The 25,126-nt window shown below is 40.1% G+C and overlaps 1 protein-coding gene across 4 annotated transcripts in view; it reads left to right on the top strand.

Annotated features, from left to right (window-relative positions):
* LOC137338520 (palmitoyltransferase ZDHHC3-like) overlaps positions 1-24,433 on the top strand; it is a 55,649-nt gene extending 31,216 nt beyond the window's left edge. The window contains exons 5-8 of one of the 4 annotated variants that reach the window (XM_068001826.1): positions 754-835; positions 2,120-2,250; positions 22,209-22,286; positions 23,433-23,518. In XM_068001826.1, coding sequence (XP_067857927.1) covers positions 754-835; positions 2,120-2,250; positions 22,209-22,247 — 252 coding nt within the window. In that variant the 3' untranslated portion in view covers positions 22,248-22,286; positions 23,433-23,518. Of the gene's footprint in view, positions 1-753; positions 836-2,119; positions 2,251-8,546; positions 12,055-22,208; positions 22,287-23,432 lie in introns of those variants that run through there. The other 3 variants (XM_068001823.1, XM_068001825.1, XM_068001824.1) reach the window with 3 other exon arrangements.
* The last annotated feature ends 693 nt before the right edge of the window (positions 24,434-25,126 follow it).

Here is a 25,126-nt window from a genome sequence, read left to right as displayed (position 1 = left end):
GAGAGTCAACATGGTTTTATTATGAGTCTCAATGTCCTGCTACTACTTCATTAATAATGGATTCTAGCATTTTCCCAATGACAGATGTTAGGCTAACTGGTCTATAGTTACCTGCTTTCTCTCTCACTCCCTCCTTGAATACGGGTGTTACGTTTGTGGTTTTCCAATCCGCTGGGACCTTTCCAGAATCTAGTGAATTCTGGAAGATTACAACCAATGCATCCATTATCTCTGTAGCTACTTCCTTTAAGACCCTTGGATGCAAGCCATCAGGTCCAGGGGACTTGTCAGCCTTTCGACCCATTAGTTTACCTAGTACTTTTTCTCTAGTGATAGTGATTTTTTTTTTTAGTTACTCGCTCCCCTTTGCCCCTTAATTTTCTACTATTATTGGTATATTATTAGTGTCTTCTACTGTGAAGACAGATACAAAATATCTGTTCAATTCCTCTGCTATTTCCTTGTTTTCCATTATTATTTCCCCAGTCTCATCCTCTAAGGGACAAATGTTTACTTTAGCTACCCTCTTCCTTTTTCTATACTTGTAGAAGCTTTTACTGTCAGTTTTTATATTTCTTGCTAGTTTACTCTCATAATTTATTTTCTCCCTCTTTATTATTCTTTGTCATCCTTTGCTGGTTTTTAAAGTTTTCCCAATCTTCAGGCTTACCAGTAACCTTTGCCATGTTGTATGCTAATTTCTAGTTTTAATAATGAAATTTAACTGAATTACTCTTGTGTTCTGTATTTCAGATGTATATAGCTCTGATATCACTACATGCCCTTATCATGGTTTGCTTCCACTTTCTGTATTGTTTTGAAGAGGAGTGGGCGAGTAAGTATAAATACCGAAATGCATTTTTCTTATTTTTTTCTCTAGAATGTGTAAGCAATCTAACCTGCTTTGGGGGGTGGTGGGGGGGGAACACAGTCTTTCATTTCAGGGTTTTTATTGCTCTCTGTAATTCCTAGGTAATACTGCCACTTTAACTTTGCATACCTAAAACTGCTTTATCTCAATGCTCAAATAGTAGTATAACTGCATCCTTAAGTTGAAATCCAACATTTCTCATTAAAGCTGTGGGAAATATGTTTTTTTTAAAAAAGTTTTATGATTATGATGTAGATATTCTATCAGATCAATAATCTGAATTGTAAACTGTCTGTCTTCTCCACAAATTCTGATTTACCTGCTGTGTTCCAGCTTTTTCTGTCTTTTCAAAATCTGCAGTTTTTTTAAAATTAAGATCTATAATCATCTGTTGTAATGCACAGAATGAGAGTTTTAAGTGTAAATCAGCACCTGCCCCCCCCCCATTCTGATGCTACTTTAATGGCAGCTCTGATTCAGATGTTTGCTAGTGTTGCCCATCAGTTCCTGCTATATTTTAAATTACAGATGTACTCGTGGAGGTACACTCCATGTGCATGTATATGTGACAAAACTGAGCGTGGGTTTAGTGTGGAGCTGCCGCCTAAATGTATCCTGCATCATTGAGGCAACTTGACTAACAGGCCATTATATATTCAGCATATCAGTGTTCAGTATAACTGTGCCATTGGACACACAAAATAACTTATAGCACTCATTGTGAAAATTTGTTAAAAATGCTTCAAAGTGACATTGTAAATGTGTTGAAAGAATGTGTTAAAGATTTGGATGTTAAACGTCATTTCTGTTTTTTGTTAGAGCCGGCCTAATTCTCCCTCCAAGCAATCAAATGAAAATGTTATCAGCTCTGCTTTTTAATCAAGGAACGTTGCATGTAATTAAATCAAAAGCAATAACACTGATGTGTTGCCTTTCAATTTATGTCTGCTTAAAGGGAAATTAAAATTCACAGAACAATATACCATTCTCCATACAAGGGGCAAAGGTTGTTTTTCAAAGCTATGAAAATAATCGATATATATAAATTATTCTAAAAGAAGTGACCACATGCTATCAATACTTCACAATAATTTGTGGCATTTTTTTGCCCGAATCTATAGGGAGCTTTCATAGATACAGTATCCCATACAATGACTTATTTTTGTTAAATCAAGCCTATGAATGACTGCTAAATCGTACAATGTATTTGTGTTTGATATTAGTTTGTTCTGTCTTCTACTTTCCCAGAATGCAGTTCATTCTCGCCACCATCCACAGTGATACTCCTCATTCTTCTATGCTTTGAGGGTCTCCTCTTCCTTATTTTCACTGCTGTGATGTTTGGCACCCAAGTACATTCTATCTGCTCAGATGAAACGGTGAGTACTTACCTTTTCACTCCAAATCTGTGTGTCTGTCCTTTCACGAACATTCATCATATGTAAGCAATGTTTTCTTTTATAACAAGCATAGCCCCAAAAACAGATGGACTTGTTAAAATTTGAGCTGTGCTGCTACCCACCCAGTTACATGCTGGTTAAAATGCAGACTCATGCAGCAAATTTCTGGTCTCTCATCAGGACAGGTACCAAGTGGAGGTGAGATGCTTTCTCCCAGGCAGAAGGTGTTGACCTATGCCACTTTTGTCCCTCCTAGAGTGAGTTATGAAGCAGTATTTTCAGAGACCAGAGAGCAAGTCACTGACCTGGTGTCGGAGCTGATGAAGTGGTAAAGAAAGAACTTGGATTTATCTAATGCCTTTCATATGCTCAGGTTGCCCTAAAGCGCTTCACAGCAGTTAATCACTTTTGAAGTGTAGTCACTTGTGTTAGCAAGCGCAGCAGCCACTTTGCACACAGCAAGGTCCCACAAACAGAAATGAGATAGGTGACCAGTTAATCTGTTTTGGTGATGGTTTTTGAGAGATAAATGTTGGCCAAGACACTGGGAGAGCTACCCTGCTCCTCTTCAAGTAGTGCCATGGGATCTTTTATGTTCACCTATTATGGGGCTTAAAAGAATTGGAGAAGGGTCTCCCCATATGAGTTTGTGCACCTCTGTTCACAGGTTCAAATCAGATGGTAAGAATGGGGGTCAAACAAGCCATCCATAGAGTTGCCCTGCCCCAAACCCCTTCCTTATCCTATAATTCATGCCATGTATGGTTTTATAGATGTTGACAACACTCCAGTACTTTGATCAAGTGGCCATTCTTCACATTTGAGCTTACATGGCAAGCGTCCCATGCCATTCAATGCTCTGGGTCAGAGAACATTGCAGCTGAATGTGATCCTTTTACAGCATGAGTCACTAGAAAGCAATCCTTTCTCTTTTTTTTTCCCTTCTCCACCCCCCCACCCAATCTTCCTGCAGAGACTTGAGTGCAGTTGTGCTTCCCACTGTAGCCCCATCTGAGATCATTTAATGTCACAAACCGGTGATAGAACAAGATTTTTCTGCTGTATATGGTTCAGGACCATATCACATGCTGTATTTATCCATTAAACAATTGAGGGAAGCACTTCCTAGATTCTATTAAGTTGATAGGGAAACTATACTAAAAATAGTATATCAGTACTATATAAACTTAGTAATAAAACCAACTGATGCTTAGAATGCCTTGTACAGTTAGTTATTGACAAAATTCTAGCTAGATTAGATAGATTTCCATGATTTGGTTGAGATAATGTTTATATATTGGAAACTTATTAATCAGATACAGGATTAGAATTGCAGTTAAATGTAAGCTGCAATTGTTTTGTGTAGTTCCACGTAGTGACAATGGCCCTGATAATAGCAAGGGGGAGATTTAGCATCCGGGAAACCTGGAAATACAGGTTTCCCGGAGGTCCTGCTCAATTTAACGGCAGGACCTGATTTAAATTTTTCGATTGGTTTCCCACGTCGAGAGGCTGGCTGGCTGTTGGGAGAGTGGAGGTGAGTTGGAGATCGGGGGCGGGGGGCACGCGGAGTTGGGGATCGGGGTGGGGGGTGTCGGACATCGGAGGTCTGGAGGAGTCTGGCATCGGGGGTGGGGGGGGATGCAGGGTCAGCCAATCGAGAGAGTAGGGATGGTTTACAGGGTGGCTTGGTGAGTCAGAGGGAAGCATTCCTGCTCCTGGCCCACAAGCAGTACTGGAAAGGCACTTACGTGTTGCGTCTCCCTTCAGCTGCTGGGGTTTCCAGAGGCCTGGAAAACTCAGCCCCCAGGAGTTAAATGTGAAAAAGAGGTTAAATTTGAGGCAAGCAGCCTCGTTAAAATAGTTAAATTAGGGACCAGCCTCCGGAGAGCGGGTTAGTCGCCCGCCCCCCAACTTGCCTCCATTAAAACCGGAAGTTTTTAAACTCCCCCTCCCTCCCATCCCGGGGGGTTAAAATTACCCCCATTGATTCAATATTCAACAAAATGATTCTTGGCAAAGCACAAGTGATTTTAAATATAGATAGGTTTTCTCTTACTGTAGTGCTCCAACACATTGGTCAAGCTTTCAGAATAAGTGCCTCTTCTATCTTTGGAACCATAGATTGGTACTACTCATCAATATAAAGTTGCTTAAATAATAGCAATAATTATCTACCTAAAATGAATTGGTTAACAGCTGACTTTGCAATAAAGCAATTGGTCAGGTAATATTTCATCAATTGTTTTGTTAAAATGAACATTAAAATCCGACAGTTTTTAAAATCAGTGTCAAGAATGAGGGCACATTCCAAAACACTAAGGTGATTGAAAGATTGCATCCTTAAAATTATCTAGCAATAAGGTTTTTTGTGTTTGTCAAGCTGAGGGGTGAGAGTGCTGGGTTATTGAGTATTTCCAGACCCAGGGGAAAACGCCCTGCACTCCTCCCCAACAATGTGCTTCATCACCAACCTCGGGCACCACTATTGTGGTATGTAGCATGCTCTCCATTTTCCCCCATCCACCATCCTTAGGCCTGTCTAAGTGGCATTGCCAATTAGTGCTGAATTTTGTACTGCAGGTCCATGCCCACTAGGATTGAGACTGCCCAAACTCATTTCACATGGAACCTTTATATCAGCAGCACAGAGTAGACTTTCATCCCATCAATCTGGTCTGGATTTGAACCTATCGTATAACTTGCTGCACAACCCAGTTCCCGAGTAATTTTTTTTAAAAACTGTTGGATTATAATCCGTTATATGGATTTTAACATGTTAAATGTATTAATGAAATATAACCAATTAATTTCTTTCACGGTTAACCAATTAATTTTAAGCAGTTACTGATAGAATTTAAGCAGCTTTGTAGTAGTGATAGACCACTTGGGGAGAATCAGGGAGGAATTTTCCAGATTATTTTTTTCCTAATTGGTCATGGGTTTTTTTTTTCTCTCCTCTCCCAGGAGATTGCATGGCTCCTGGTGGACAGGGAGTGTCTGAATCGGGATGCATAAGGCATCATGACTGTATGAGATAGGCTAGATGAAGTGGCTGATCTTTTCCTGTCCAACATTTTTGTACGTTCATATGCGATTCCAACCTATAGTTCTGAAGATGAAAGGGACATGTCTTCTGAGCCATCATGCTGGAGCACAGCAGTGACAGTAAACTTGTCTTTAGTTAAATGTTTCCTTAGCACAGAATATTTCTCATTCAGCAGAATGAAGGGGAGATTAGCCCAGTAGTGCAAGTAGGAGAGGAATGTCTTTCCAAGGGGTCATTTGTTTTGGGAGCGAGGTTGAAGCCTTAGAATTGTCGTACCAGTTAATTTGTCTTTGCAAATTTTTCTAGATGCTAGAGCTGCTGATTGAGTGTGTTCTATGAGGTGATAAGAGACAGTTACCTAGCTGAAAATACCTCTTTTGACCTATCAAAAGTGTTGACCATTGTGGAAATATCTCTAGACCAGATGGTCCCATGGTCAGCTGAATGATATGTAATTAATGACTAGCTCATGTTGGGAGATGCATGGAGTGGGCAAAGAAAAAAGTAGATGGATAATGACACTATTTTTGGTAAAACTAGTTTGTATCCCCATCTGAGTGTTCGAACTCAGCTGAGAACTATTAAGTTATTAGCTAATTTCCTGCTTGGGGGGTGGTGAAGAACATGACAGTTGTGGGTGAAATATGGACACAGACTGTGTATATTTGTGTATAGATGTATACAAAGTTTTAAAAAAAATCTGGATAGGATAAAACCTGGCTGATTGTTTCCAGTTACTTCCTCCTTGCTGTCTTCTCACCTTCTGTTTTGTATTTTTTATCAATTTCCTGCAACTGTAGAATATTGGCATGTATTCAAAACCCACTCCGTAGGCTGGTCTTTTGTCACAAAATGAGAATTTGGGGAGAGGATTGAGTATTTTTACAAGCAACCACTATACATAAGTTGTCAGTTTTATTCAGAATTTCAACTGGCAGTTATCAATAAATTATAACTTGCAGTTGACTATTTTGAGCACCTCACCTCTCTCGTCTCCTTTAAAATCATCATTCTCTATCGCCCACCCCATGTTTGAGATATCCTCTACCGCCCCATCACCAACCTCCTTTTCTTCTCCAAAGTTCTTGAACATGTTGTCGCCTCCCAAGTCCTTGCCCATCTTTCCTACAACTCCATGTCTGAACCTTTCCAAACCGGTCCGTGTTTTCTCCCCCCCACCTCCTGCCGCAACACTGAAACGGCCGCAATCAAAGTCACAAATGACATCTGCTTTGACTGTATCGATCTTGCACTATCCGTCCTCACCTTTCTCAACCTTTCCTGAAGCCTTTGGCTTAGTTAACCACGCCATCCTGCTCCAACGCCTCCCCTCTACCAAGTGCCACTGCCCTCACCTAATTCTGCTCTTACCTATCCAGTCGTAGCCAGAGAATCTCCTGCAATGGCTTCTCTTGCCCCCGTCTCATTATCTCTGGAGTCCCTGGAGGATCTATCCTTGGCTCCCTCCTATTTCTCATCTACATGCTGCTGCTCAGCAACATCATCCTAAAATACTACGTCAGGTTCCACATGTGCACTGACAACATCCAGCTCTACCTCACCATCAACTCTCTCAACCCTTACACTGCCTCTGTGTTAATCTGACATCCAATCCTGGATGAGCTGCAATTTCCTCCAATTAAATGACCAAAGCCACTGTCTTCGGTCCCCACCACAAACTCCGTCCCCTCGCCACCTATTACATCCCTCTTCCTGGCCACTGACTCAGACTTAACCAGACCGTTCGCAACCCCAGCATCCTATTTGATCCTGAGCTGAGCTTCCGACCCCCTATTCTCTCCATCACAAAGACAGTCTATTTCCACCTCCATAACATCCCCCGTCTTCGCCCTGCGTCAGCTTATCTGCTGCTCAAACCCTTATACATGCTTTTGTTACCTCTAGACTCAATTATTCCAATGCTCTCCTGGCCGGCCTCCCATCTTACACCCTCCACAAACTTGAGCTCATTCAAAACTCTGCTGTCTGTATTCTAACCTGCACCAAATGTCATTCGCCCATTGTCCCAGTGCTCGCTGACCTATAGTGGCTCCTGGCCCACCAACGCCTCGATTTTAAAAATTCTCATGCTCTTGTTCAAATCTCTGCATGCTCTCACCCCTCCCTATCTCTGTAACCTCTTTCAGCCCTACAACCCTCCAAGAACTCTGTTCCTCCAACTCTGGCCTTTTGAGCATCCCCTAGTCCTTTCACCCCACCATTGGCGGCTGTGCCTTCAGCTATCTAGGCCCTAAACTCTGGAGTTCCCTCCCATAATCTCTGTCTCTCCACCCCCATCCTTTAAGACTCTCCTTAAAACTTGCCTCTGACCAAGCTTTTAGTCAGCTGTCCTAATAACTACTTCTTTGGCTTATCATCAATTTTTGTCTTGATATACTCCTGTGAAGCGCTTTGGGATGCTTTCTTATGTTAAAGGCACTATATAAATCCAAGTTGTTGTATATCTGTGTGCCTATCTGCCATTTGACTTTCCATGGTTATTTTGTCAAATTGCTTTGTGTACTTTTGAATAGTCACCAGTACCAGTTTAATAGGCTCATCCTAAAATATAGGAGGCCATTTTTCCTCTAGTATTCTATATAATACTATGTGCCATGTTTGTGTTCCACTTAGTGATATATTGATTTGGATTTTTTTCCTGTATTTCATCCATCAGTTCTATAAAGATCTGTACTTAAGAGCTAAAAATGTAATCAACAGTTGGATTGATGGCATAGCATCTCAGTACCCTGCTGTACTGCATCATAGTAGAACATGGGGTTGCCCTTCTGATATTTTTATTTTCCCTTCATACAGTAGGTGACCAAGTCTCAGCCAGATCACCTGGAGAGATGTTTCCTCTGAATGGTAGGGAAAAATTGGAGGGCAAATCTACCTGCATTGCTCTTTGCAGTTTCTGAAGTGGCATTGACCGAAACCTGGGAACAGGTCATCGGCCTGCCCACTTGATAGAAGGCAAGGAGAGCAACATGTGAAAATGGGTGAGGGGAAAAAGCTTTAAAAATTATACCATAAACTGAAACTATTTGGTTGTTTTTTTTAATTAGCCGAAAATTTCATCGGATGTTAAATAGAAATATCAGTGACCTTTGCTGATCCTGTCTGTTCTGGTGTTCTGTTTAGTGGGTAGAAACAAGTCGTCCCACCCCCCCCCCCCCTTCCAATCTGATCTACTTGATTTAAGCTGTTCTATTTCTGTTTCCAGGGAATAGAGCAGTTGAAAAAGGAAGAGAGAAGATGGGCTAAAAAAACAAAATGGATGAATATGAAAGCTGTGTTCGGTCATCCATTTTCAGTAGCATGGCTAAACCCATTCGCAATTCCAGATCAAGGGAAGGTAGACCCATACCAGTATGTGGTCTGAGTCATCCTAGGCCAGCAATCCAATTCAAACTGGTTATTAAAAAAAGAAACTAAGTACCAATTATAACTTGCTCCATAAGTTATTTACAAGACGGTATCCTTTCTGGTGGCCTACATGTTTTTTTAAAAGCATGGATGATGAAATGGTGCACTCCATTGTTCAACGTATTCCAGCCTTCTCTGTTTCGTGAAACAATAGGACTGTAAAATGCCGAACTTTCTTATCTCCTACACTGCTATACTGGGATATTGTATGACATAAAGCAGACTTCTAAAGACTGCAGATGTAGCTGTAAAATTAAAATAAAGGAAATTGAAGAAAATCAAGTGACTGAAAGTACTGTTAAGGATCAGGCATCCTTCTAAAATTTCAAAAGGTTGAGTCATAATGGGGTCTGAAAATTAATTCTCTTTCTAAGACTCATTGTCTCATTTTCTTGATTGTCTTCATTGATTTATGCCTTTTGCATTCTGTAACAATTACTGAAGTATAAATCGATACCTTCATTAGCTTGGTGTCATTACAGTACTTTTTGAGTACTATTTCGGGGTACCGCCAAGGTGCGTGAATGTTTACCACAGATGAGATGAAACCCTGCTTAAAAATAGCATGAATTTTACAGCAAATACTCCATAGCCGTCAAGAGCCTGACTCCTTTTTTCTTTCTGTATTTGCTCCAATCTGGATTCTTCTCCATTCCTGTTTACTTTGTAACGTAACCCATAGTGGAGGGTGGTGTGCCCTCTCCTTGTCCTCACATTGCTGGCTTCTCGGGTAATCCACATGATACCAAAGAAGCAGAGTCCCTCTGTTAATGGGGAAGTGACTTAACTTTTAAAAGGACAGTTCCTCAACAAAGCCTGTAAATGAAGATTATTAGTCAAAGTTGTAAAAAGAACTCTTGAAACAAGGGAGTAGCCATCAATAATTGGTACTTATGCTTTGGAGTTGCTTTACCCACTTAAATTAATTTCAAATTGTGTCCTACAACACAAACATTTGTATGCTTTACTGATCTGGATGAACTACATAAATCACTTGTGACACTTCATCTTATTTACACAGCCATCCTTGCTCGTGAAGTACCGAAGTCATATATGGGCACCCAACGTGAAATCATTAATGCATTTATCTTACTTCACAAAAATACAAATTTTCCTCCTCCTAACTGTGTTAGACAGCATAACTGAGTAATTACTCTCAGAATTTTAGCTGTTAACTCTACATACCTCCCCTCTATGATGATAAAGACTACTTATTGCTGGGTGGGATGTTATTCAGTCCTGTACAAATTTACTCTTGTCTGTAATGTTTACAATTTTCAGCAGGTAAAATCAGTCTTCCAAGCACTACAGGCAAAATGGCTTTTTTTGCAGATGTGCAAGAGCTACATTAAAAACATGACTTTTTAAAAAAAGTTTTAAAATCTTTTACTTCTCATTTGCCTTTTGTTAATTTTTCTGTGCTTTTTCTATTATTTTCAGACTGTCCGCATTTTCCTCCCTTTCCTTACATAGGAACAAGAATAGGTCATTCAGCCCCTCAAGCTTGTTCCACCGTTCAGTTAGATCATGGCTAATCTGTGCCTCAAATCCATTTACCCAACTTTGTTCCATATCCCTTGATACCCTTATTCATCAAAAAGCTATTAATCTTAGTCTTGAAAATTGCAATTGACCCAAAATCCACAGCCTTTTGGAGCTTAGTGTTTGTGGAGAGTTCAAGCTACTGAAAGCCATGTCTGTCACGTTTGCAAACAAAGGACTCAAACAGCCCTAGTACTCAGCCATATAAACTAGGATTGTTGAGGTGGTTTCAGACACTTCATAGGGACTGGTGTTTACCTTGCTGTGATGAGTCCTGCCATCAGCAACCTTTTATAGCCATCCTGTAGCTATGTTATCTCTTTCACAATCTGATGGTGCCTAGTACAGACTGAAAATATTGAGGGTTTTGTTCCAGACATGCTGATGAGGACTACATCAAAGCATTCTTTTGTTCAGAGGCTTCTGTTTTATTCTCAGTTTGTTTCATTACTTACATCTCCAGATTTTTTTAAAAATTGGGTTGAAAGTTAATGTATGATTTAGTCAGGTTAATGGGTTTTATATATATGGGAGGTAAAACGAGGGCTGCTAAAACATTACAAAACTTTGAATCTTGCAAATTTTAAAAATGAACTTGCCAGTGGTTGTATTGAAATGCATTGTACAGACTAGTATTGAACCAGACTGACTAGGAATATCTCACATTCAATGCCTGGTCTATGGTAAGTTAATTGATCTCAGCCAGAGTGGCAGTGGTTGTGCTATTGGCCTCTGGAGCTCCCCAGGATAGGAAAGAGGAACATCAGTCCTGCTCCTGATCACTTTTTTTTTACCCCTGCTGAATAGTGCCTTCCACTGTTGGATAGCCTACAAATATACACTCTGGGCTCACATTTGAAAATGGCCACTTGGATGAGGTACTGGAAGGGTGACCATTATACATGGAACTATACCCCAGCATGTGTCTGCCTTTTGGAGAGAGGGAAGAAAAAGTGGTAAACTTTATTTTGGGGAGCTAAAGAAACTGTTTTTAAACTTGCCAAGATTAAAGGAGTAGCTGAATAGACCTAATCGTTGTTGTCTTAGTGTAATCATGGGGTTAATGGGGAAATTCAATTTTCTACTAAATGTAAGATTATTTGTGCATAACAAAGGTAGACATTTTCTTTTAAACTTGAGAATTCTGGCATTTAAAAATAAAACTCAAGGACCAAGACATTATTAGTTGGTTTAGTAGTTTTGGAATTCTAGTAATGGGTTATGATGACGTTTGATCTTAATGTGGAAAGTAAGCTGACAAAATGAGCAATTGAGTTTGTTTTAAAAAGGAAATGTTTAAAATTGTTATTAAAAGATGTGAAACACATTTTGCAATGCTGGAATATGGAAAAGGTATATTGTATAGTGAAAAGGTATATTTGTATAGTTCTTAGTAAGCCAACAGAATTGGTTATTGTTTAAAATCAAGTGAACAAAAAAAAAGCTCAGCTGAGGCTTTTAATCTGTTACTTTAAGACTGTCCATTTAATTTGCTTTGCAGAAGCAATATCAACAAACTGTTGGTTTAAAGTTTTGTGTTTATATATTACAGCATTGCCAAAAATGCAATTAGAGCATTATTTCTGGTAACCTTGTGTCTGCTGTATGTTGGGGAGGGGAAGAAACTACTTTTGAGAATGCATTTAAAATGGGCTTGGGGAATTTCTGTTTGTTTGTTTAAACATTTACTTCAGATTTAATCTGAATACTTTGTGTGTGATTTGGGTGCTATTGAATAATTAAATAAAACATTTTACAAAGAATTTGTGCAGTGTTTGGATTTAGCTGGTAATTTGTTGATCTAAATGACTAACTGGATTACCAGGATTAGAAAGATGGAGCATCTTCCATCAGTGCAATGTTTAACCTCACTGTTTTAATATTGAAGTAGATTTTTTTTTAATACAGAGTTGGCCACCCAGTTTAAAAAATGTAGAATTGTGACAGGGTAGGGTGAGGGAGAGGAACAGACTGCTTGAGTACCCATCTGCTTTTTAGACTGCTGATAAAGAGACATCTTGGGGCGGGGTGAAGAATAGACATTATGTATAGAATGCCCATCGTGCTCCCCCCTCCCCTTTTTCAGCTCCTGAATAAGTCATGCACACAGCCCTCTACCCTGGTCTATGATGTTATTAATGCAGAACTTTATAGTGTATCAGAGGGAGTTGCGCACAAAATGCAGAATTTTATGCCCTTTTTAAAAATTTGTAATTAAAAGGTGAATTTTTTAATAATCAGATGTATCTTTGTGCTATATCATCTAAATCTGACTAGTTAATTGCCAATGCTTGAACTGAAAGCAGTTTATGTACCTTTTGCCAGGAATTCTTTTGTAAGGATCAGGTCCCTCCCAGTTGGAGCTATTTCAACCACATTAGCATTCGAGGCTAACTTATTCAATATGAGCTGGGTGGGGGTGGAAAGAGGACACTAGGGAAGGGATTAAAAGCAGGTATTTGTGTTTCACTAAAGCTTAAATAGATCTGTGTTGCTGTAGAACTGGCCTCTAGGGGATATATACAATTGGTCCATTCCTTGATTTATTAAGATGTTGACTTTGGCAGGATTATAGCCACTCCAGCTAATCTTATTAATTAATAGGTCCAAGAGTCTAGTGTCAGCAACTTTAATACTTTTAGTAAGAAATATAAGATTAGCAGATTTTCTGTCCTCTACCTTTATCGATCATAGTAAACACATAAATGATGCACGTTGGTACAACCTGCATGTGGCCAGCCTGCTGGATGAAACCTTGTACACCTTGAACTTGAATTCTGTTGTCTTACTGTTCCAGCTAACCACTTTAGGAACGTAGGAATATAGGAACAGGAGTAGGCCATTCGGCCCCTCGAGCTGGCTCTGCCATTTGTTAAGATCATGGCTGATCTGTGATCTAACTCCATATACCTGCCTTTGGCCCATATCCTTCAATACCTTTGGTTGCCAAAAAGCTATCGATCTCAGATTTAAATTTAGCAGTTGAGCTAGTATCAATTGCCGTTTGCAGAAGAGTTCCAAACTTCTACCACCCTTTGTGTGTAGAAATGTTTTCTAATCTCGCTCCTGAAAGGTCTGGCTCTAAATTTACATTAGTATAATCTCACTTTTTATACCTTTCTATAACATACCTATTTTTGGTCGTCAGGATATGTTGTGACCACAGCACCATGTGCTATTCTTTGTCTAAACATGGTAGCATTCGGCTTCGGTTCTGTAGGATGGATAATAGGCCTTATCTTTTACCTCTTCAAGGTTGCTCTGTTCAGTACTTTCCCACTCTTGTATCCATGGTAACCTTGCTTAACTATCAAACTTATACACTCAGTCATGAGATTCAATTCTTCTCTAAGGATCTATTGACTACAGGAATACAATTCTACACCACCCTTCATGCTCAGGCTGCTTATTCTGCAGAGGTTTTTGACACATGCTGTATCTACTCTATACTAGTTAACCCATGATGCTTTCTGCTCATGCCAAGTTATTCTAACAGTCATTTTCTACTATTACCCCTAAAACCTATACACCTGAGCCCTAAAGGGCTCTTCCTTTTACATTAGAGGGTTTTCTTTAATAGCATAAGTGCCTTCAGCACATGCCCTTGATGCTTGGGGAAGGGGCTCACTGGGTTACTGCAAATGGTAATCCTGGCAAAGATATGCAGCTCCTGCCAGCAGTATTTGGTGTCACATCTTGGTCTGGCCATGGGCAAGTCGACCTCTCAGCTCGCCACATAAGCCAACCATTTGCTTTTATCGATACTGACCTGCATGAGCCAAAGTCACAAATGTAAATTTGCTTTCCCAGTTGACATATCTACCGTGCAATATGTTTGAGGCAGATTCATTTGCAAGGAAATTGGCACAATTCCTGAACCACATCCAATTGAAGTTGCATTAGTATTTGTGTGGATGACGTGTGATATCACTTCAAATTTGTGCCTCATCCAAATGGATTCATATTGAGAACTCAGCCCTGGGTCATACAGGTTAGGGAGGTCATGGAGTGAATTTCTAGTCTGTGCCCTATAATTGTCCTTCGTATTCCTGGGTTAGTGACTGGGAAATCCAGTTAGGTTTAAACTCCTGATTGCTGTTCCGAGACCACTGCTGGAAGTGAATGGACAAGTGCGAATAGGATTATGTTTAGCTATGCTGCCCCTCCTATGGTTGAATAGCCCACCAAAAGTCTTACTCTTTGGCGTCACAAAGAATGGCCACTTGGGTGAGATATTGGATGAGGTCAAGGCCTTAGGATGCAGAGGAGATTTACTAGAATGACTTCAGTTACGTAGGGAGACTAGAGAATCTAGGGTTGTTCTCTGAGCAGAGAAGGTTAAAGGGAGATTTGATAGAGGTGTTCAAAATCATGAAGGGTTTTGAGAGTAAATAAGGAAAAACAGTTTCCAGTGGCAGAAGGGTCGGTAACCAAAGGACACAGATTTAAGGTAATTGGCATAAGAACCAGAGGCGACAAAGCAGGCGGTGGGGGGGGAAGGTTTTTACACCGAGTTATGATCTGGAATGCACTGCCTAAAAAGAGTGATAGGAGATTCAGTAGTATTTTTCAAAAGAGAATTGGATAAATACTTGGAAGAGGAAAAGTTTGCAGGACTATGGGGAAAAAGCGGGGGAGTGGGACTAATTGGATAGCTCTTTCAAAGAGTCGGCACAGGTCTCCTTTTGTGCTGTATCATGCTATGATTCTATGATATGCTTGGGTGCTGTACTATAGTGTGAATGGCCTCTGTTTAGAAGAGAATATGGAAAGAAAATTGGAGGGAAGGGAATTAATTATTAAAATGTGACTAAAGCCATTTGGACCAAGTGTTGCTTTTACTAAACATATAGCAAATTACAAAACTCGCAGCGTCGGTGGAGGTGGATTTCTCGATGCTGAGGATTTCACACTTTTCAGTGCTACTTGAGATCTAGATGTGTTAATGTTTTACCAATCAGATTGGTGACAATTTAGAAACAAAAACAAAATGCTAGAAACACTCAGCAGGTATGTCTGTGGAGAGACCAGAAGTTAACGCCTCAGGTATGGACCCCTCATCAGAACAAGGGTCCATTTAGGAATTGTGCAAATTTAAATATAAAGATTCTCAAACTGGAGGAACTGTCAAGTCCAATTTGTTGGTCCATATTATCGATGCAAAATTGTCACCATCCCCTGCTGGGATCTTGTTGAATTATGTATAAAGTATTAAATGACTCGGATAAGATAAATCCTGAAAATTACTTTAAATTATGACTGGATAATAGGACCTGTGCCCATAAATTATTAACTAGTGAAAAGTAAGTTTAGATTAAATACTTAGTGGAACTTCACATAAAGGCTGATACACGCCTGGAATAATTTGCTCGGCAAGGTAGTTGAGGCACAGAGTTTAGTGACATTCAAAGCACAGCTGGACTTAATTTGGGAGAGTTAGAATATTGGAGGGGTGAGCTGAATGACTTTGTCTCACTTTTTTGTGTTCTGGGGTATTGCCACTTGTGGTTTTCCCTACAGTAGCTCCACCAGAACACCTGTTAAAGATTACTTAGTGTTTCTGACCCCTTTCCATATTTGTAGCTGTTTCCTCCAAGGTTTGAGCTTTTTTTTTTAGCTTCCATTGGCTATTTTTGCTGAAGGTGTAGAATTTTCAAGAGTTGCAGATTTATCTATTATTTGAGCAGCATTCAGTAGGATACCTGCTTACACATCTTGATTACAGGACCTGGGTGCCCAGGAAGATTAGAAAGTGGGGCGGGGGGGAGGGGGTGGTGGGAGAGGAGGAGATTAGTAGAAAACTTACCTGCCCCACCTCTTTCCTCCGTGCCCCCCCCCCCCCAAAAAAAAAAGCATGTCTCTTCCTCAAACATAGATGTGCCATAAGTCACAGTTATTGTTAACCATTACTTTATGCCAGAACGTAGCTTGTAGGCTGCACTGGGCAGCGCAAAAAATTGATACCTCGTGTTTTTTTAAAAAGAGAACTTGACTTCATAGAATGATACAGTGCAGAAGGAGGGCATTCGGCTCAACGTGCCTGTGCTGGTCCTTTCGGGCGGTGCATGCCAGATCATAACTGGCTGTGTTTTTCAAAAAAAAATTCTCCATCTCGCCTCTGGTTCTTTTGCCGATTACCTTAAATCTGTGTCCTCTGATTACTGACTCTTCTGCCACTGGAAACGGTTTCTCCTTATTTACTCTATCAAAACCTTTCATGATTTTGAATATCTCTATTAAATCTCCCCTTAACCTTCTCTCCTCTAAGGAGAACAACCCCAGCTTCTCCAGTCTCTCCATGTAACTGAAGTCCCTCATCCCTGGTACCATTCTAGTAAATCTCCTCTGCACCTTCTCCAAGGCCTTGACATCCATCCTAAAGTATGCTGCCCAGAATTGGACACAATACTCCAGCTGGGACCTAACCAGTGATTTATAAAGGTTTAACATAACTTCCTTGGTTTTGTACTCTATTCCTCTATATAAAGCCAAGGATCCTGTATGCCTTTTAACAGCCTTCTCAACTTGTCCTGCCACCTTCAAAGGTTTGTGTACATAGGTCTCTCTCTTCCTGTACCCCATTGTTCCATTTAGTTTATATTGCCTCTCCTCATTCTTCCTACCAAAATGCGTTACTTCACACTTCTCTGCGTTAAATTGCACCTGCTATGTGTCTGCTCATTTCACCAGTCTGACTGTGTCCTCCTCAAGTCTGTTACTACCTTCCTCACTGTTTACTACATTTTCGAGTTTCATGTCATCTGCAAACTTTGAAATTATGCCCTGTATACCCAAGTCCAGGTCATTAATAAGCTTATCACGCTCTTGTCTGGAGGCTGAGCTGCTGAACACAGTAATCCAGTCAATCCGAGCCTCGTTGGCTCCATGATAGCATTGAAACAAATAAGAAAAGATCATTTGATCTATCAAGCCTGTCCCTTCCAGTGGACCACTTATAATTTGTCCTGTTTTGGATTCTTTTCTCCCAAGAGAGGTGAATGCCAATTGCAAAAACAGAACATTCTGTGGAATTCCTCTGGAAGCCTGAAAGCAACTTTCCCATCACTCTAGCATTATACAGCTTAATGTATTGCATTTGGCAAATGATACAACCAACAGTCAAAACACAACTGATATTAAAGTGATCTGTACATTCTGCAGATCTCAAGCAGTCAATTATAACAAAGCCTGGCCATGGATGCCACAGGACCTCCTTATCATGATTTCCCCCCTCCCCACCCCCACCAGCTTCTGCAGAGGTCTGTACATTATCACTGTTATACCCTTTGTTTCAGGTATCCACATTGTGGAGATAGAATTCCAAGGGTCTTTACTTCCTCAGCTTTAACTAATGTTCCCTGATATTTAAGCCTTTTGCCATAGTTAAGGCTATATATTTTGCACAGTTTTGTAAAGTGAGAGGGAGCCTCAGATTCATCAATGAACATTATAGTGGTTTGAAGAGACGTTGATAAATTTCTTCAGGTCCCCTGGCTTCACAAAACTTCACACCTTCAAGGATCTCCACAGCCCTAACCACAGCGAACAATTTGAATCAGTTTTATCAAATCCCCTTTATAATCTTTAATAATTCAATTAGACCACCTCAAAGTCTATCTTCTAAACAGAATAAACTCAACTTCATTAAACTTTCCTAATAATTTAGATTCCCAATGCCTGAAATCACATTGGTTGTTCGTCTCTGTACCCACTCAAGGAAAATCTGTCCTATCGCTCTGCTAATGCAACTCAGTGTCTTATTTAACCTTCTTACTACAACTAAGCAATTGGGATAATAGTTTCATATATGCATAATAACCCCAAGATTTTTACTGGTCTCTGTGATGTACGATTGCTTCATTTAACAAGTACTCCTTCTTTTGGTTCCTTGCTCCCATACTAATTATTTTACACTCATCCACAGGGAACTATTGCATCTACTACCTAGTAGCCTAGTTAGCTAAAACATCCAAATCCCCCTGAATCAGGTTGGACAGTTTCTTCTTTGTACTGCCACCTATTTTAGTATTATCTTCCAGTTTGTCCAAGTAATTTCTGTTTAAAAATAAAGGTCCCAGTAGTGACTTGCAACCTTTCACCAGCTTGAAAAATTCCAATTGTTCCTACTGTTTCCTATTCCAAGCCAATTATCACCATACTTTACCCCTATTCTTTTTCATCTTGCCATAGTCATTGGTTATCAATGTAGGAATTTGTCAGATGTTTCTTGAAAACCAAGGCGAGTCACATTAGCTCCATTTTCCTTGTCTGCTTTGTCTAACTTATTTTTTTTTGCATCTGAAAATTCATGCTTAATTTCAACATTGCTGTGAGCCCAAGGACAGGCACAATGATATGTGACAAGATAGCAGTAGAACAGCTTTTATTATAGAATCACTCAACAGTATTATGCAGCAAAGGAGGGGACATTTATTTTTCCAGTGCTTTACAAGGATGTTCTATGTTTAAGCAGCTTATTGCGCACTTTTGAGGGCACACTTGTTACCTGAAGTGAGGAGCAATTCCAGGGCACTTGTAAGTATGGTGAACATTTACAGTGGAAGATTCTAAAGTAGGAAAGCAAACCAGAGCTAGAGAAACAGCTTCTGTCACACCAAACGGTAGTTACTTACTGAGACATTCCTCACAATCTCATCTTCACACCGATTGCCCTAACCTTTTGGAGGTTATTATTACTCTTCTATATAAATATGAACGATGTTGACATTGATTTGCATCTTATGAAGTTGCTGATTTTTGAGACTGCGCACCCAACGATTGACACATTACACTTTTATCCTCGTGCAAACATTTTAACTGTCAAAATTCCTCCTTGAAAAGCCCATCTTTTTTTACTTGTGCATGCACCAAAATGGCACCGAATTATACATTATTAGAACTTAAGGGCAAGCAATAAGAAGAAAATCTATCGAGTCCATTTCATTATGATATAATCTTGTTAACAAACCAAAGATGTAGATGTCGTCTTCTATCAAATGTTTTCATTCTTGCTGCAATGATAAATTATTTTCTGTGCTAACTATGTGCCTGGATATCTTCAACTAGAGTTCTTGTCTGTTTTCCTTCTGTTCCTTCCTGTGTCAATATAAAGTAGAGGATCGTGGCAGGGTTATAGAATGCTCTATATTCATAATACTTGCCAAATGCTACTCTGCACCTACACCGTGTGTGCATCTCTTACAGGTATGTTGACATTAAGCACTTTTCATGCTGTTCTCTATTGTTCTACTCTAAAATATTGAACTGTTATGTGTTTCTAAATGGCACCATAAATGTCACAGCGCGATAGAAGTTGGATACTGTACCAAACTTACTGAAGTAAAAGATGTTTTTCTTAAATGGTTTGCCAACTTACATAGGCTTCATTGCAGAATTAGCAGTAAATTTAAAATAAATCTTTGATTTTACAACACAGTTTGCCAGTGGAGAATGTACCAGGCAGACAGCTCTAGAAATTGACCATTTGACGATATTTGTGTCAATCTTTTCCTGTGCAGGTTCAATCAGTGACTAATAGCAACAGAAGTGAAAGTGTGTGTTGCGTAAGGTTCTTCTCCAATATGTTGGGCCAATTCAATTATGGCTGTTTTGCAATAACCAGTCTGGACTGGATTTTCGTCAGCTGTCGAAATTGGGCAGCATAGTGGCGGAAGCAGCAAGGGAAAAATGGGCGCCGAGGCCCATGGCCGCTGGCCGCCCCTCCCCTGCACACTGCTGCCAAATTTTGGGGAGGAGGGTGGGTTAACTAGGCCCGGGTTCCAAGCCAGTTTCCCTCCCATCTGTCCCTCTTACCGCCAGTCCCCAGGACTGCCAGGAGAAGCCTTGAGGTAATTCCTAATGTTGCAGCGAGCAGGCCCCAAAGTCCCTGGTTGGAGGGAAAGCAGCTCCTTCTCCTTCCTCAGTTCCTCAGTCCACTCTGCAGCGTTTGATAAGATGGACCATGCTATCCTGCTCCATCACCTCAACTCTGTTGTCCAGCTCCATGGAACTGCATTTGTGTGGTTCCACTCCAACGAACTGAACGCATCTCCAGCAATGGCTTCTCTTCCTGCCCCCATGTTGTCACCTCCTTCCTCCCTTAACCCCTTCTTTCTCATGCTATCCCTCGGCAACATCATCTGCAGGCATGGGGTCAGCGTTCACATGTATGCTGATGACATTCAGCTCTACTGCCTCACCTCCCTTCTCTACCCCATGACCACCTCTGTGCTGTCAGACTGTCTGCCCAATATCATCATGGATGAGCTACAATTTCCTCCAACTTAACATTGGGAAGGCTGAAGTCATCGTTTTTGTTCTCACTATATACATCTTGCCACTGATTACGTCTGCCTCCTCGGCCACTCATTCAGACTGAAGCAGACCTTGCAAAGCCTTGATGTCCTGTTTGACCCTCTACTGAGTTTTAAGCTTCCTATCATATCCATCACCAAGACCACCTATGTCCATCCGCTCTACATTGTCCTCTACTGCTGAAAACCTTATTCATGCTTTGTAGTTTTGATCATTTCAGTGCCCTCCTTTCTGGTCTCATTCTCCCCCTTCCACAGCTCCGACTTATCCAAAACTTAGCCACTCTGTTTCTGCAGCCTCCTCCAGCCTTCCATTCCCGCTCACCACCTGCAGCCTTCCATTCCCGCTCACCACCCCCTGCCTTCGGTCCTCTGCTGACCTTTTGTGCATCCCTGTCCCTTCCCCCCACGCCCCCCCCCCCTTCCCTTTGCCCACCATTAGTAGCGGGGTCTTCATTATCCTGGAGTTTCCTCCCTAAATCCCTCTGCTTCTCATCCTTTAAAAGCTTCCTCAAAAATCATATTTTCCACCAGCCTTTCAATTCCCCCTCACATCTCTGAGGAAGAATTTCTTCACTCAGAGGGTCGTGAATATTTGGAATTCTCTACCCCAGAGGGCTGTGGATGCTCAGTTGTTGAGTATATTCAAGACTGAGATCGATAGATTTTTGGACTCTAAGGGAATCAAGGGATATGGCGATCGGGCGGGAAAGTGGATTTGAGGTCAAAGATCAGCCATGATCTTATCGAATGGCGGAGCAGGCTCGAGGGGCCATATCACCTACTCCTGCTCCTATTATGTTTTTATGTTCCACGGCTTGGCGTCTATTTCCATTTGAGATATCCCTTGGGATGTTTTATGCATTAAATATATAAAAGTAAGTTATTGTTACTAGCCTGCAACTAAAGCCCATCAGCAGTACACATAGTGAGAGGCAGCGAAAGCTGAAAATTTTACACTGGAGACATCTCAAGGGTGATCTAACAGAAATATTCAAGATCCTATAGGATATAGGCAAGTTAATCATCAATATATTTAACATATTCACAAATTCTACACAGGGTCATAGTCTTGGAAGAGAGAGGGCGAAAAGAGAGTTTAGATGTAACTACCTTACACAGAGGGTGGTGAACGTATGCAGTGGACTGAAAAGAGTGGTATTGGGGGCTAATTGTATCTGCAAATTCAGGAGAGAGTTGGTTAAGTACCTGGAGAAGACATTGATCGGGGGGTTTGAGAGGTACTGTGGATTATGATATTTCCGAGCCACTAGGATCAGCCATATTTGTGAAGACTTTTTCAGTCTGCTTCCTCCTAGCTGTGGAATCATTGAAGTGACAGAAGGAGCAGAAAGTAAAAGAAGCCACTTTAGATGAGCTATTGAATACACTAATAAAGAATAGGAAATGCTGGCCCAGTCTAACAGATTTATTGTTCATTTTTACTCATCTTTAATACCGATACATAATCTAACCATCTCTTTACTATTTACATTTTGTCTCAGTCTAACTGAGTAAGAAGTGTGGTATCTGGTTTTCACCTTTTCCTTGCTTTTGCCTCTTCAACTAACTTTGACTTTTTTTCTTGTCTTTTAACACTACAGCCTTTCATGGGATTAGAGATGGTACCTGCACAACTCTAACTAGAAATCTTTACTGATATTTGACCTTTAATGATCCAGGTATATGTTCTACGTGAAATATCCATGTGCTCCATTTAACTAAATGTCCCTTGCCCTCTGGGGCTAGGTACTTCACTATAATCTTGATCACCGATATACACCTCTGGGATATGGCTATAAATCCAGCACAAAGAAAGGAAATTGGAGGCTTCCTGACTCTCCAGCTTTTAAGGTCAACGGGTGTAATTGTTTCCTGATGGTCTTAATCCACAACACAGCTGTGTCTGTGGTGTTTGAAGAAGGGAACAGTCATTCCAATAGACTGGATAAATGCCCCATGTACGTACATCGTTGAGGAATAACCTTGACTGAAGTGTACATTCCAGTGCTCCATTCGCATTTGACAGAAGTCCCAATCCGGAAATAAAATGTTGTGGCAAATTGATTTGTATTTTTATCAGTTCTAATGTAAAAGTGGATGCATGCATGAAGTAGAAGTACAAAGTATTGTAAGAGGAATCCAATGCTTTATTTGACCCATAACTACTTAACCTAGGGACACTTAATATTCTCATTTATTTACTATGACTTTCTTCTCATTTAAGCCCTTTGCAATGGATTCTCAGACATTAAAATATTACTACTATTATTTGGGAATAATAAAGATTTAAAGGAATTGCTCCCTTTAACCCTTATACTTATTTCTGTAGAGAGGCTATTTTTTCATTCTATAAAACTGACCTTTAGCAGAATGCATAGAATGGGTAATTTAAAGCTAGTGTGCCTGCAGTTGAGTGTATCTGTGTATCTGGTGTACCACATCTGTTCATTTTCTCACTTATGTGATATGTTTACTCTAACATAGGAATGTATTTGGATAATAAGGGACAGAGAATAATGGGCTTTTCCTTGTTTGTCGATGTAGGCAAAAAAAAACTCCTGCTGAGGAGCTTAGGAGCATTCTCAAGGAAATATTTGAAACCTTTCATACAAAGATCTTAAAATCCATTGCCTCTTGGGAAATGCAATTTTTTATATATTTAAAAAGTTTCCAAAGGTTCTTCAGCTGAAGAATGTCTTAGTAGCGGATTCCTTTGTATAATCTCTGTGAAGGAATTTTGTAATAATTCATGGTCTGATGGATATATTTAACATCGTATTGATTTCCCTGCAGACATTACATTGTGTCATCATAATTGTTTCTAGGGCATTGAGCGTCTCAAAAATGAAACGCCCACCTGGGAGAAGAAGTTGGGTTGGGAAGGAATGAAAGCAGCATTTGATGGAAACTTCTCCTTGGGATGGTTCAATCCATTCTCCGGACTTCAGTGCAGAAAAAGGGCCCAAAGTGTTAGCACTACTGGCATTGAAATGACTAAGGAAGATGTCACTGAAGCATTAACTCAGTAACAACACCAAGCCATTATTTAAATATTTCACTTGCTGAAGAGCGGACATATTTTTGAAAACAAAATCACATGCAGGACTTGTGACAGACCCAGCAGAGCTTCATCTACAAAAACTAATGAGATGCATTCTGTATGTCTTGGCATCATTTAGTATTATTCAGCGTTAGTATTAATAAAAATGCCTTTTACTAGCCAAAACAAAACACATATATTTGGGGAAAAATGTAAAGTTGAAGCCTGTTGGTTTGTAAAATGTGTCTAAGTATTATTTGTGTGGAGTTTATTTTTTAATGTATTTTTAATCTGCATTTCCTCCTCCTATGGCATACAGCCTGGATTACAGCGGAGAGGGCAGGTGGACAGGTGACCTCGGAGATCTCCACTGCCACTGTGCAAACAGCCAGTCTGGAGTGCTGAGTGCAGCCACCCAACCCTACACCCTCTGCTGAGTTATTTTCCTTTCCCATGGGCTGTGTACCTAATCTCCATCCGGTGCTATACACAAAAACCCAGCCAGAACTGAGAAGTTTTCTGCAAGAGACGTTTGCACAACTTTAATCAACTCTTCTTTAAAAGTGTTCATTCCCAGTCTATTATATTAATTTGTACCAGTGTGCTTTGGGAAGTTTTGCTGTGCCCCTTTACCTAATGGTGTATATACAACCCCAGAATCCTGAAGGTGAATCTTAAAAGTTGCTCTATAATAAAGTGGACCTTATGCAGCTGTATGTTTTGTGTAACCCAAAAGTATGCCTGCACCTTGTATAAATTAAAAAAAACTTCTTTTTTTTACAAAAAGAGTTAGTCGCCGTGCATTGTCCAGGCAAGTATTCAAGGGTGAGGCCATTGGAGGTAGAATGGTTGAATTGAAAATAATTCCTTTGCTGATCATCTTTTTAAACTTTTACAGTCAGTTACCATTAAGCAAAGAACTTGATTTTCACAATGTTTTATTCACACTTCAAGAATTCATAACAAAACATTTCGTGCATGTTACTAGTTGAAATCAAAGACTTAGAAATTGATAATGTTTCATCTTGTTACTTTTAACTTACTGTCGTTTGGTCATTTCAACAAAGTGATACACAGATGTAAATGATTGCACTTTTGATTATGGAACCAGCACAAAAGTATGTACATAACTACAGTAATTAATCAACTAAACCTTATTTAGTTAATAGAATTGAATGTAACTGGTATAAGGGGAAGGAGGGGTTTGGGTGTTTTCAATTTCTATTCCCTTAGAAACAGTGGCAAATCAGACTTTGCTTAATAAGTATTGTTGGTATTTTGAGGAGGGAGGGTACCCTGCCCACATTAATTTCGCAAGCAAGTGACAGTAACATTTTTCATGCAATGGTGTCACCATGTTGATATATTTGTTTAAATGAGCAAAATCTTTGTGTTACTTTATCTTGACAATGGTGAGTCTTTGAACAAGAGAATTGACTAAATGTTTTGGGACATTTCATTACAAACTGGAAAACAACA

This window comes from Heptranchias perlo, chromosome 2 (assembly GCF_035084215.1).
Source record: "Heptranchias perlo isolate sHepPer1 chromosome 2, sHepPer1.hap1, whole genome shotgun sequence".
Taxonomy (NCBI): domain Eukaryota; kingdom Metazoa; phylum Chordata; class Chondrichthyes; order Hexanchiformes; family Hexanchidae; genus Heptranchias; species Heptranchias perlo.
Note: the sequence above shows the minus strand (reverse complement) of the source record. Positions and strands in the feature narration are given on the sequence as shown.